At 40.0% G+C, this 12,154-nt stretch overlaps 1 protein-coding gene and 1 long non-coding RNA gene across 4 annotated transcripts; one reads left to right on the forward strand and one right to left on the reverse strand.

Annotated features, from left to right (window-relative positions):
* The first annotated feature begins 153 nt into the window (after positions 1 to 153).
* On the forward strand, positions 154 to 11,156 carry LOC127323544 (uncharacterized). 3 transcript variants are annotated; one of them, XM_051351655.2, is made up of 10 exons: positions 154 to 431; positions 2,886 to 3,233; positions 3,426 to 3,641; positions 4,364 to 5,010; positions 6,994 to 7,090; positions 7,170 to 7,223; positions 7,304 to 7,428; positions 8,450 to 8,640; positions 9,547 to 10,225; positions 10,855 to 11,156. In XM_051351655.2, the coding sequence occupies exons 1-9, from the start codon at positions 237 to 239 to the stop codon at positions 10,167 to 10,169; spliced, it is 2,496 nt and encodes an 831-aa protein (XP_051207615.1). In that variant the 5' UTR covers positions 154 to 236; the 3' UTR covers positions 10,170 to 10,225; positions 10,855 to 11,156. The 3 variants fall into 3 exon arrangements, with proteins under 3 accessions (XP_051207615.1, XP_051207614.1, XP_051207616.1); XM_051351654.2 differs by having other exon boundaries at positions 155 to 431; positions 9,538 to 10,225; XM_051351656.2 differs by lacking the exon at positions 2,886 to 3,233 and having other exon boundaries at positions 155 to 431; positions 9,538 to 10,225.
* On the reverse strand, positions 2,455 to 4,902 carry LOC139838508 (uncharacterized). The gene is made up of 4 exons (XR_011755554.1): positions 4,788 to 4,902; positions 4,457 to 4,646; positions 3,392 to 3,476; positions 2,455 to 3,289 (listed from the first exon to the last, which is right to left on the reverse strand). It is a non-coding gene; the product is annotated as an uncharacterized lncRNA (long non-coding RNA).
* Positions 11,157 to 12,154: the final 998 nt, after the last annotated feature.

The following is a 12,154-nucleotide window of genomic DNA, read 5'->3' on the forward strand; positions in this document are numbered from 1 at the left end:
GGAAGAGTTTTGAAGCACTGAGAGTCTTGGAGAGTGCCGGATCTTTTAGGACCGGTTTAGAGAAATGACAGTGTACTGTCAAGCCCACGAAACTACTCCAAAAAAAAGCCCTTCCAATGTGTTTCGCAAAAAAAAAAAAAAAAAAAGCCCTTCCAAATCCCAAATTCCCAATCATCTCCCTATCGTCACCACACGACGCGACACTCGCTTTTGCTCCGGTCTCCAGAACTCTCGCCATGCTTCCGGCCCTCGCCGCCACCTCACCGACGAAGCACGCCTCTCCCGCAGTCTCCAGCCTCGGGTGCTACCACCGTCACCACCACGGCGTCCTGCTGCACCTCCGCCGCCTCCCTTCTTTAGCCGCCGCCGGCCGCTCTCGCGGTCGCCTCCTGGCCAGCGCATTCGCCTCCGCTGATGGTGGCGCTGGACAGGTAAAGCTCTCGTCATCTTACAATATCCCTTCAAGGCATTTATCCATATGCTCTACTAAGAGTTTCACATTTCATTTATCCCGAAGGAGCTGTGGTTAGCTCCTCACTTGCTTGCGACGCTTATTGCTACTAGTATAGTGTAGTATTCATGGGTGCCAGTTCAGGCTGTAGCCACAAACTTGGCGACCTTGACCTGGATCGAACAGTGACATGTAGCTTTGTGTCATATCTGTTTGTATGATTCGAAATAACTCTTTGAACGGGCTGGAGGAGAGTTGTTATCGATGAACTAGCTCTAGTTATTATCCTCTTTTTTTTTCGAATGAAGTTATTGTCCAGTAAATTCGCAAGCAACATTTTCCCTTTTCCATAGTATATGTAAATGTAATTTCTCTTATTTTCTGAATTTTGAGGGTTACTTGGTATCAAAGTAATAGTTATAAATGCTCCATATCTGCATATTATTCATTTCGTGTCAAATCGTTGTTTTTTTTTCGACAAAGGGAGAACCCCAGCCTCTGCATCAATAGATGCATATGGACTCTTTATTACTTTAAAGAAAAATTATTCAGAGTATTACAAAAACATCTCATGGATCACATAACGTCTCAACAAAGATGAGCCAAAAGAAAAAAGGCAGGGACATGAAGAGCCTTTGCAACATCATGTCAGCCACCTATCAGCACTCCAGCCGCACCGGCTGTAGAAATCCTGTGCTACCGTCACCAACCGATTGCACCTAGTATCCAAAGCCAGACACTCTTCCGCCGGCTGTAGGAAGGACCACATATGGATCCAGTGAGTGGCCAAAGAAATTACCTGCAAAAATGATGGGAAACTTTTTTTTGTTAAAGATAAAGTCATTCCGAACCCTCCATATTGCCCAAAGCATAGCACAAATACCAACTCGAATATGGCCTTTTTCTTTCTTTGGTACTCCATTAAGCCAATTCCCAAACAAATTTGTAATATTTGTTGGAGGTGGCATATTAAAAGACAGGAAAACGATTCTCCAGATCATCTTGGCAAATGGACACGAAAAAAATAGATGTTGATTGTTTCTTTTTATCACAGAAAACACATTTGTCGCAACCATTCCAGTTTCTTTTAGCTAAGTTATCTTTTGTAAGAATTACTCCCTCATGAAGGAACCACATAATAATTTTAATTTTCAGGGTTTTATTTTCCAAATATACTTCTTTAGAAAAACAATATGTCCATTAAGCAGATCCAAATACGTTGTCTTCACCGAAAAGATACCAGTTACCGTTAAACCCCATTTGAAAACATTGTCTTGCTCAGTTAGTTGTACTGCTATTAAACGCGATACAAGCTGTCCCCATCTGTCCCAATTAAGTGGGTTCAAAGTCCTCCTAAAACCTATGTTCGTTGGAGTACTATTCATAACACTATTGACAGTAACATTTTTGTGATACACTATGTTGTACAGAGTTGGATATTCCTCAGCTAGTGTCTTATCCCCTAACCATTTGTCCTCCCAAAAACGTGTACCCAAGCCATTGCCTACCACGAAAGATCCTCTCGAAAAAAAGTCATCTTTGACATTCATTAAACACTTCCAGAAATGAGAGTCAGTAGGTTTTGCTGTAACCTGAGATAGAGATTTAGAATTCAAATATTTCTTGTGTAGCAGCTCCTGCCATATGTCATCCTCATTGATAAGTTTATATAACCATTTACTTAGTAGGCTTCTGTTTTTTAACTCTAACACCTCCACTCCTAACCCTCCTTGATCCTTAGGTCTACAGATAATATCCCATTTGGTGAGTCTATATTTCTTCTTATGCCCATCGCTTTGCCAAAAAAATTGCGATCTAAAAAAATCTAACCTCTTTCTAACCCCTTTGGGTAATGCCAGAAACGAGAGCATAAACATCGGTAAACTAGTTATGACAGAATTAGTGAGTACTAAGCGATCCCCATATGATAACATCTTGCCAATCTAACTACTCAGCTTTTTCTCAAAACGATCTTCAACAGGTTTCCACTCTCCATTCTTAAGTTTACGGAAATGAATTGGTATTCCCAAATATCTGAATGGTAACGTCCCAATATCGCACCCAAAAAGGATTTTATACTCATCCTCTACCTCTACCGCCTTCCCAAAGCAAAATATTCCTTGTGAGAGCACTGAACACAAGTGATTGTATGGGAATTACTGTTCAGTTCTAATGGCATGAGATGGCTATTATATATCTGAGATAACCCTGCTTTGTGATTCTTGATTGAGCTTGTGGGTTGAAGTACACGAACAACTAAAATTTAGCCCTCCTGTAGTCTTCTGTGTTAGCATCTTGGTGTTCTCATGTATGTCCCTGTACTTCTTCAGCAGTTACCAATGTTGAATCTTCATCACGAACTTTCTCTGCATACACTTTCATTTGGAGTTATTGTGGTTTGAAACATCAAAGAAATCTTCCTTGCTTCTGTTAGGATGTTGGTAGTTCTGAGAGCACCGCAAGCTCAGGATCTGCATATGTTGGTCTATTTGTTCGAATGCTTGGCTTGGACAATGACGCCCTTGACAGGGAACATGCTATTTGCACACTCCGGCATTACTCCCTTGGTGGGCAGAAGTGCATCGATGAGATCATGCAGTTCCCAGGTTGTATCACCCTCATCATCGGCCTCCTGAAGTCAGAGTCCATCCGTGCTTGTGAAGCAGCGGCAGGCCTTTTGCATAATATAACTTCAGTGAAGTTATATAGAGATGTGGCAATTGAGAGTGGAGCAATGGAAGAAATATTTAGCCGGCTCCTTAAATCTACGATAACCCCAGAGGTAACTGCAAACATAACCACCAGCGATCGAAGATTTTCTCCTTCCAGTCACATTAGCTGCAAAAAGATACAGCTCAGTCCATTTCTGGCTTTGCTTGGTAGATGGTAACAATGGATAGCTAGGCAGAAAATTTTCATTTTGAAAGAATCTTGAATTACCTTATGACTTATCCAGGCATATATTCTTTTCCAGATGAAGGAGCAGTGTCTGTGTACCATTTGGAACTTCTCCACTGATGAAAATCTGCGGTACAAGATTTTAGGGAGTGATATGCTAATACCGATTGTAAGGTTCCTAGATGATGAAGATATAAAAGTCAAAGAGGCTGCTTCTGGTATCATATCAAATTTAACTTTAAGTCACCCTTATCATGGAGATCTGGTCGAAGCAGGCGTAATTCCGAAACTGGTAAGTTGTAGTTCATTTTTTTTCTGTTAAACAAAAAGTCATGTTCACACATGTTTTCATTAAGTTAACTCTGCAGGAACTATCTACACTGTATTTCATCAATGATGTTGTTATAGTTTGTCTTGTTAAATGCTCTGAACTCTGTAATGAAGAAGTCTTAATATTTTAATATGAGATATTGGTACTCCATCTTAAAGAAAATCTCAAGTTAACCTTGTGAACAAAAATACAGTTCATTTCATGTTTTGTAACACATGAATTGAGTTTTTTCCAAGCTATGGGGAGGTAAACTTAAATGGAAGATGAATATCTATTACCATGACAAACTAGTAAGCTTCATGGCATTGCAATACCATGTTATTCCTGATGAACTGTTTATAATTTGTTTTATCTGAGTATTTAGGCCTAAATTGTCACATGTGTAGCAGTGTTATGTGAACCTGTTCTGCACTTACATAGATCTGAGTATCATAAAAGTACATATTATCTTTGCACAAGCATGGTGTTGAATTCTCGATTCTATGAATTATTAGCATAAATTTCTCTTATTGCTAGTATCAATTTTCCATGTGCTGCATTGGCAACTGTCATTAGTTAATTAATATTTTTAGTCTTTCATGCTAAATACCAAGTGCTTGTCTATTTGGATTACATTCTCCTGATATCATTTGCTTAGATATCCTTACTAGCATTCCTTTGATTAATCTTGGAACTGTTCTTAGGTTCATCTTTTGCAAACCAAAGAAGATGATTATAAAATTGTCAGAAAGGAAGCTAGAAGTTCCTTATTGGAACTATCCGCGGATGATAATTACCATGCCCTTATAGTAGAGGAGGGTCTAGTCCGGGTTCCTCTGGTAGGCTCTTCTGCATATAAAGCCTTCAGACCTCAACCTCATTCATGGCCCTCTTTTCCTGACGGTTCTGAAATTCAGCGGAGCTCTCGGCCTTCAAAATATGGTGCAACCGAGTTGCTTCTTGGCCTGAGTGTCAGTGAGCACAAAACTGAACCAGATGAAGCTAAAGTTAACGCTATGATAGGGCGTTCTAATCAACAATTTCTTGCACGTGTTGGAGCTATTGAGTTGGACGATGAAGGGAAAGAACAATCTGAAACTCAAAGGAATGATCTCTATACAATCTTACCATGGGTAGATGGTGTTGCACGGCTAGTTTTAATCATTGGTCTTGAAGATGTCTCTGCAATTGCAAAGGCTGCTAATGCAATTGGTAATGCATCATTAAATGAACACATGCGCACTTCATTCAAGGAAGCTGGGGCGGTTAGACCTTTACTTCAGTTGCTGGTGCATAGTGATCTACCTGTTAGAGAAGCAACTGCTTATGCATTGGAAAAACTAAGTGTCAGGTATTATTGTCTTCTCTCTATTCAAAATCAAACATGTTTGCAGCAATGATATAAAATAATACCCCCTCTGTTCCATATTAGTTGTCGGTGATTTAGTAAAAAAGTTGCACTAAATCAGCGACAACTAATATGGAACGGAGGGAGTATTGATTAGAGTACAGCTTACATATGAAATCCATCCATTTGTTTTGGGTGTTGCGACTTCAACACATTGCTATGTTTTCATATAGGTTAGACTGTTGACTAATTAACTAATTTTGTGAGTTCAGTTATTCAGTTGTATAGATATCTGCCTAGATTTTACATATATGTCTGTGTACATCGGATCTAACAGATCAATTAACAGGTTAAAACCCAAACTGAGTGTAACTCAGTGGATACCATGTAAAGAAGTTTCTAAAGATACTAGGTCTTTGTAGGTGTATCCAGGGGCATTAAATTGATTTTTGTGTTAGAAAGGTGATCTTCACTATCTTTAATTAGCAGATGGACTGTTAGGTGGGCGGTGCTTTGCACACATCCAGTTTTATACAAAAAATGTATTTATTGAAGTTTTACTGTCTACTCTCCCTGCCATGTGGTGCTGCTGCTGTGAAGGCACCATTGCTACACTTGAGTCAAGGCACCTCTACCAAGCCTAGGGACCTTATCTAACCAGTAACCAAATAACACCATAACATTATGGCTTGTGCTTCCATAGACCCCCAAGGCGGAAACGTTTTCTTGAGTGAAACACAAGGACGACTGAGATTAAACGATACCTGTTCAGGATTAGGGGTAGGATTGCTGAGATTAAACGATATTCGTCTAGTAATTGCCAATGCTTTATTCGGATTAATAAGTGAGGAGTATTGCTTCGGCACTACCCCTACAAAAAGGTTTACGTTATCGTAAATCTACTTGATGAAGGCTAATTGTGTCCTTTAACTTGCTTGCTAATCACTAGCGCCTTCTTGCAATCACGATGGCTGCCTAAACCACTCCTCGGTGCTGTCTCATTCCCTATCCACGAGGGCCATCTCATCATTTCCAAGGGGGGTGTATCACACACTCCAATACTCCCTTCAGATTGCTTGGTGGCAGTGTGTTATTGTTGTGACGTGGCGACCACAGTGTGCTAGGTCATCACGAGCAACTCAGCATGGTCAGTTTCACACGGAGAGTCCTCTCCTGGAATGTACTGCACGAGTGGTAAAATTGAACACAAGATTCGGCCCAGTTGTCAATTGCCGACTATGACAGAAGCCTGTTGTTTTCATGGTTGTAATCCTTGGGATGGCCTGTGAACTGTGCAGGGCTAAAAATAGACCAAACTAACCTTTTCAAATGAAGGGGTAGATTTTAATCTCCACTTGCAACTTTGCATTGGAAGACGTAAGACCTTTTCCTACACAGCGTTTTTATATCTCAAAAAACAATGGATGGCAGAGATAAATGTTTACCAACATGGGAATGACCCCTCCCTTGGCTATACGTTGTTAGATAGGATATGAACCTTTCCATGCATTTTTAGGACGAATAGCACCCCTAAGGAGTCCGCGCTTTGCGCTGGATTCAAACTCAGGATGGGTGGGTTCAGCACCTTGAACTCCTGCCACTGAGCCATAGCTCAGTTCTCAATGGATGGCAGAGATAAGGTGTGTACCCGCATAAAGCTCGCCACAACTTTCACCTTTCCTAAGCCCTAAGCATCCACCAAACCAAAGAAAAATTCATAAGTCAAGTGTCTTACATAACCTGTAGTGGTGAATGTTTTCCATAGAAGATGATATAGTATAGCACTATAGCAGTGAAGCATTTTATAGCAGACTGCCGCTATACCGGCTACCGGCTACCAGATAGCATATAGCCCTGATACGAGTTCAACATGCTCAACTATTGTTTCTACAAAAATTTGAAAGGTTTATGATTATGCGTTAGTGCATTACCTATATTTCTCCAACTAGAATCAGTGTTTCTTTATTTTCTCATTTTCTTTTGTAGTTCCAAAGTTTGTGAGATGATCAGAGGAGAAGCTGGTCTAGAACTGCTTGCAAATGTAGTGAAGGATCCAGATACGCCAGTAGAACTACTGGAGAAGGTCACAACTTTTAATTGTCTGTTTAATTTTCTAAGTTTCCTGTGTATTGGCAGGTGCTAACTGAACAGCTGTGATGCAGATGATCGATATACTTCGTCGAGTACTCGATATGGAGACCAGCATGATTGCTGAGGTGAATTAAGCTTCTCAATTTGTCAATTGTACTTTATTGTGCTTTACCTAACCTGAATTACATTGTTTCGAATTTGTCAGCCAGATCACAGTGCTAGTACTGGATCTGAGGATATAGTGAATGATGAAAAGCGCAGTCAAGGTAATGTAGATGGTGGGATCAGTGGAACATTTTACAAATCATTGAAACAAGACGAGATGGCTAGGTTCGTTTTGATCTTTTTTACATTCCTGAATACCATTTATTTACAAAGTTCACAACAAATCTGTTAGTTTTTACCCCTCTATCTGTAAGTAAGTGCTGTTTTCGCTTCATGCACACATGAAGAATCTATATAAGATAACAATCCTACTCATATTAATTTTGTCAACAGTACTCCTGAAATCGAGGTCAAGCTCTGGTGTCTTGAGATACAAATGAAATGGACTATTCATGTTTTCAGACCTTAGTTGATGTCATAATACTTGTTAGCCTATCCATATATTTTATCAACCAGGGCATTTCAGCAATACATAGTCCTGATTTGGGGTTCACCTTCTAATCCTACAAAAATAGTAATTTCTTAGTACTAAATGCCATTTAGCTAAGGATGGGAATATTTTGTAAAATGAAGTATCTTATCTATGGATGGGGGTTTTACTACTTGTTGGTGGAGAAGTCGTCTCTATTGGAGTATAATGTCCAGCCCTTTCTCTTAGTTTTGAAGTTCAAACTTTTGGGCTTCAGTTGAAGACTCGACCAATGCACTATTAATGCACCGACCCCATCTCTAAGGTCTGCTGGAGCCTGGACGTGAGAGGGGTGTTGAAATATATCCGTTTCTCCATCACTTCACACTTTTGGTTAAAGTGGTTAGTGCATCCAATTCAATATGGTATCGTGACCAATAGGTCTGTAGTTCAAGACCTGGCCAACACGCTATTAATGAAATTACAGCCTACATCGATTCCAGTCTAAGGCTCCGGTAGAGCCTAGACGTGAGGGGGCGGGGGGTTGAAAATATATTCCCTGCCCTTCTCCATCAGTTCGGACTCTCGGTTGAACTGAAGGATGCATGTGATTCAATAGCCTCCTTGGAAAAGTTTGAATTCATATAATTGTATCATTATTTTTATCCAGAAAGTACGAACAATTGATTTTATCATCTACGTGGATTTCCTGATATGTGTTGTATATCATCTACTAATGTTGTCAACAACATTTACTCCTGATTTTTTCGTTTGTAGCGAGTCAATCTTTGACTTTGACGTCATCTCACGCTTAACCAAAGTTCTAAAGGAATCATCTCCAAGCTTGCAAGCAAAATGTGCTACTGTCCTGGAGCATTTAGCAGCTTCTGAGCAACATGCCACTTCCATGACTGCTTCTTGCACTGCGTCAGTGATTGAAACTGTTCTGGAAATGGGGGTTATTAGTGGTAAGTAGTTTGATTCATTTTTGCATCAAAAATTATAAATGGAGATGCAAACATGACTTATTTTTGACTTATTTCTATGTTAGAATGTTTTGTTTGAGTACTTAATTGTCCGAGAGTTATGCCCTATGGTCTAGGTGCAATGTTCTGACTTTTCTTAGTTTTAGTACCCCCTCCGCCCCACAATATAAGACGTTTTGATAAAGCTAAAACAGCTTGCCGAAATGTCTTATATTGTGGGATGGGGGGAATAGGTGCCAAGCAATTTGTGGATAAGCATGGTGCGTGTAAAGAGTTCAATAACCCATCGACAAGAGTAATGATAATTCCAGGCCCTGGTTAAATCTAGTGCAATAAATCATCAAAAGGAGGAGAGTTGATAGTAGTTCATTTGAAAGATCTACTGCACATAAATTTTCACACCAAGCAAAAGATACCACGGTAGAGTAATTTTTGCAACCTTCCTAAATTAGGGTGCTTATGTTGTCATAGGAAAGCTGTTGGCTTGGATTGCCATCTGAAGTATTTTATTTGGCGTAAGTGAATAATGCTTTCGGTACATGCTACAGTTCAGCTAACATCACGGTCATCGTGCACTTATTGCTTTTGGTGTTGTAACCTGATTGACGTTTACTTGCTATTTGTTATTGATCTGTGCAGATAACTCGAATGATACTTTTTGAGGTAGATACAGCGTAAATAGTATTTTAGTAAGAATGATGCATCAGAGGTGGCTTTTATACTGAATGTTTTGCTTAAAGTTATTTATCGAGTAATATTATGGTAAAACAAAAAAAATACTGGTGTAAATGAATGATATTGTGTTTACTCAAAATCTCTGAAATAATGTCATCTCATATGCACTACTTTTGTGACATAATATTCATCGCTATATAACAGGAACAATAGGTGGTCCTGAAAATCTTGACGAGCCTCCGACTCTTGTGATTGAAGTCAGTCAGGCTGTGGCTGCAACTCTGAGGTTACTGACGAAGTTATTGAACTTTGATATTTTTGTTCTCAGCATAAATACTGTGAAAATTGTTATTCTGTTAAGAAGCATGCTCAAGTCCAATATCCCCCTACACTCAAAGGATTGGATCACAGAATGCCTCGTTAAGCTAGAATCAAGGGATGGCTTGGTTGATCGGAGTTTTGGTGGTATAGGCATGGAGATAACTATCTACCACACTATTCCCAGGCTAGTTGAGCAGCTGATGACCTCATTTTCTTTTGAAAAGAAAAGAAAAGCTGTAATAGAGCTGAACAGGATAATATCTGGAGGTGTGGTGGAATACACAAGAGCGGTTGCCACAGCTGGAGTTATATTTCCACTGGTGAAAATGCTTGAAGAGAGTGAAGGGGATGTATTGGAAGCTAGTCTCGCTGTCTTGTATAATCTAAGCATGGATCCAGAGAATCACCCAGCAATAATTGCTGCTGGAGCAGTGCCTCTGTTGAAGCGGATTGTGCATGTGGGAAGCCCACACTGGAATCACGCTCTTCAGTTGCTGCGGGCATTGCCCGTATGACATCACAGGCTGGAAATGACCATTTGCTCTCAATACGTGTTAAACTGCGCTGACAGGTATGTTGTTAAGTTCCTGGCCAGTTTCTGTCAACTGTTTTATCCAAATGGCTGGTTGCTGGTCGCTGCTCTGCAAGAATGTTGCTACAGTTAAAGAGCAAAGTAGGCCAACTGTTTGACCCACCGATACCGCGATACCTCCATTCTAGGGAGTTGATCGACTTCTTTGGCAAATTGAGGTGCTTTAGGTGTGATAAGTATTTTTTTCAGTAGGTAATAAAGCAGCCGTATGCATCTTTTTGATGCAGAGGCTAGGGCACGTCCCCTATTTCGAAAAAAAGTATTTTTTCAGTAGGTCCTCTATTTTGTGATGGAATAATATTCCACTGGTTGAATCTTCCGACAGTTTGTTTCTGAACATCCAAGATTCAGGTTCTTGGACTTCTCTTCTTCCTGAATGGTCTTGTTCAAATTCAGGGCATAGTTTAGATGCTTGCCGATCATTTTATCTGCTTTTTTTCTCATGTATTTTTTTGGAAAGTTTATCAGTGATGCTTTTGTGTTATTATCTACTGTGTCATGTTTGGTGTTTCTTGGCGTGCCTATCTCTTGATAAATACAGCGTTCTTTCAAAATCCACAACAGAAAATTCATAATATTGACTTAGACATTATTTGTCCTCTTTGCAGTTACTGTGTTAGATGGAGATCACAGCTGACAACTGAAAGATCAGGAATTTCGTGAGAGGGAGTTCTCTTGGTGCCAGAGGTTATTGAGACTAGAGGAGTTCTTAAATCCCAGCGCCTGAACAACGGTCCCAGCCATTTCATGCTAGTGCCGATGTATTTAGTGCCCGAGGCCAGTGTAGGGTGCATACTCCAGCAATGAACATATTTTCCGCTGGTATTTAGGTTAATCATATAAATTTTATGTGAGAGAAAATATATATGCTAATGGAATAAAGGTTGGTCAAAGCCTTATCCAATCAAAAGCTAATGTGCAGACTAATTTGAAACTTATGGTTTATACTGCTCAAACGACGCATGGTTACTTTGAGTTAACCACCTCACCAAAAGGCAGTGCAAATCGAAAGTTGACGCCAAAGCCAACAGATACCATCAGATGCTTCTTTTCACAGCCTATAATTGAGCAACTATAGCTCGGCTACAAAGAACCTAATTCTAGAGAACTTTTTTGTTAGCTGGAGTTTTCACTGACTCTTAAGTCACATCATGGTGATAGAATCAACATCAATCGACGCCCGAGAACTCGACAGTAAAATAGAGTGAAAGAGCAGTCTGAAGTAAAAGGAAAAGTAGCATATGGTGTTGGAGGATCGATGCTATCGTCATCAAAGAACTTGAAGGATGCACGCCGGGCAGCATTGCGTTGTGTGTTCTGTGTCACTAGACATGGAACGTGTTAGTGTACGTAATGTTGCAAGCGGGATGGGACAGGGATAGCCACCTCCCAGCTTATCTGGCCCACCGGGACTGAACAGGATAAGCGGCAGCTAGGGAAGCGGCGCACGCAGGTCTTGCAGGACCCAAGTCCTAATTGATACGGTTGTCAACTACTACGTACTCCGTAATTTATACTACCTCCGTTTTAAAGAATAAAGCGCACGCATATTTCAAGACGAACTTTGACCATAAAAATTAAGCAATAAATGTTTAATTTTATTATATGTAATTAGCATCGTAGGATTCGTACTGAAAAGCACTTTCTAATGATGTTAATTTCATACAAACAATCTCTATATATTTAAAGTATTTTTTAGTCAAACAAAAAGCACGTAAAAAGGTGATGCTTTATTCCTTGAAATGGAGGTAGTATGACACATTCGGCTCCTGGAATGCCTTCTCTCCACTTGAATGGATTATCTTTTACTTTTTCAATCGAAATGCAGAGATAAACTCCCTAACTCGATCAATGGGCGCTCATTGGTCTTCTTAAAACTGCTATTCTGCTAGCTGCATGTCGACGCTG

Source organism: Lolium perenne, chromosome 3, assembly GCF_019359855.2.
Source record: "Lolium perenne isolate Kyuss_39 chromosome 3, Kyuss_2.0, whole genome shotgun sequence".
Lineage (NCBI taxonomy): Eukaryota > Viridiplantae > Streptophyta > Magnoliopsida > Poales > Poaceae > Lolium > Lolium perenne.

Coding starts and splice junctions, on each gene's coding strand:
- LOC127323544 (XM_051351654.2), top strand. CDS start 237: ATGCTTCCGGCCCTCGCCGCCACCTCACCGACGAAGCACGCCTCTCCC. Junction 432..2,885: donor CTGATGGTGGCGCTGGACAG/GTAAAGCTCTCG, acceptor TGCTTCTGTTAG/GATGTTGGTAGTTCTGAGAG. Junction 7,091..7,169: donor CAGTAGAACTACTGGAGAAG/GTCACAACTTTT, acceptor GCTGTGATGCAG/ATGATCGATATACTTCGTCG.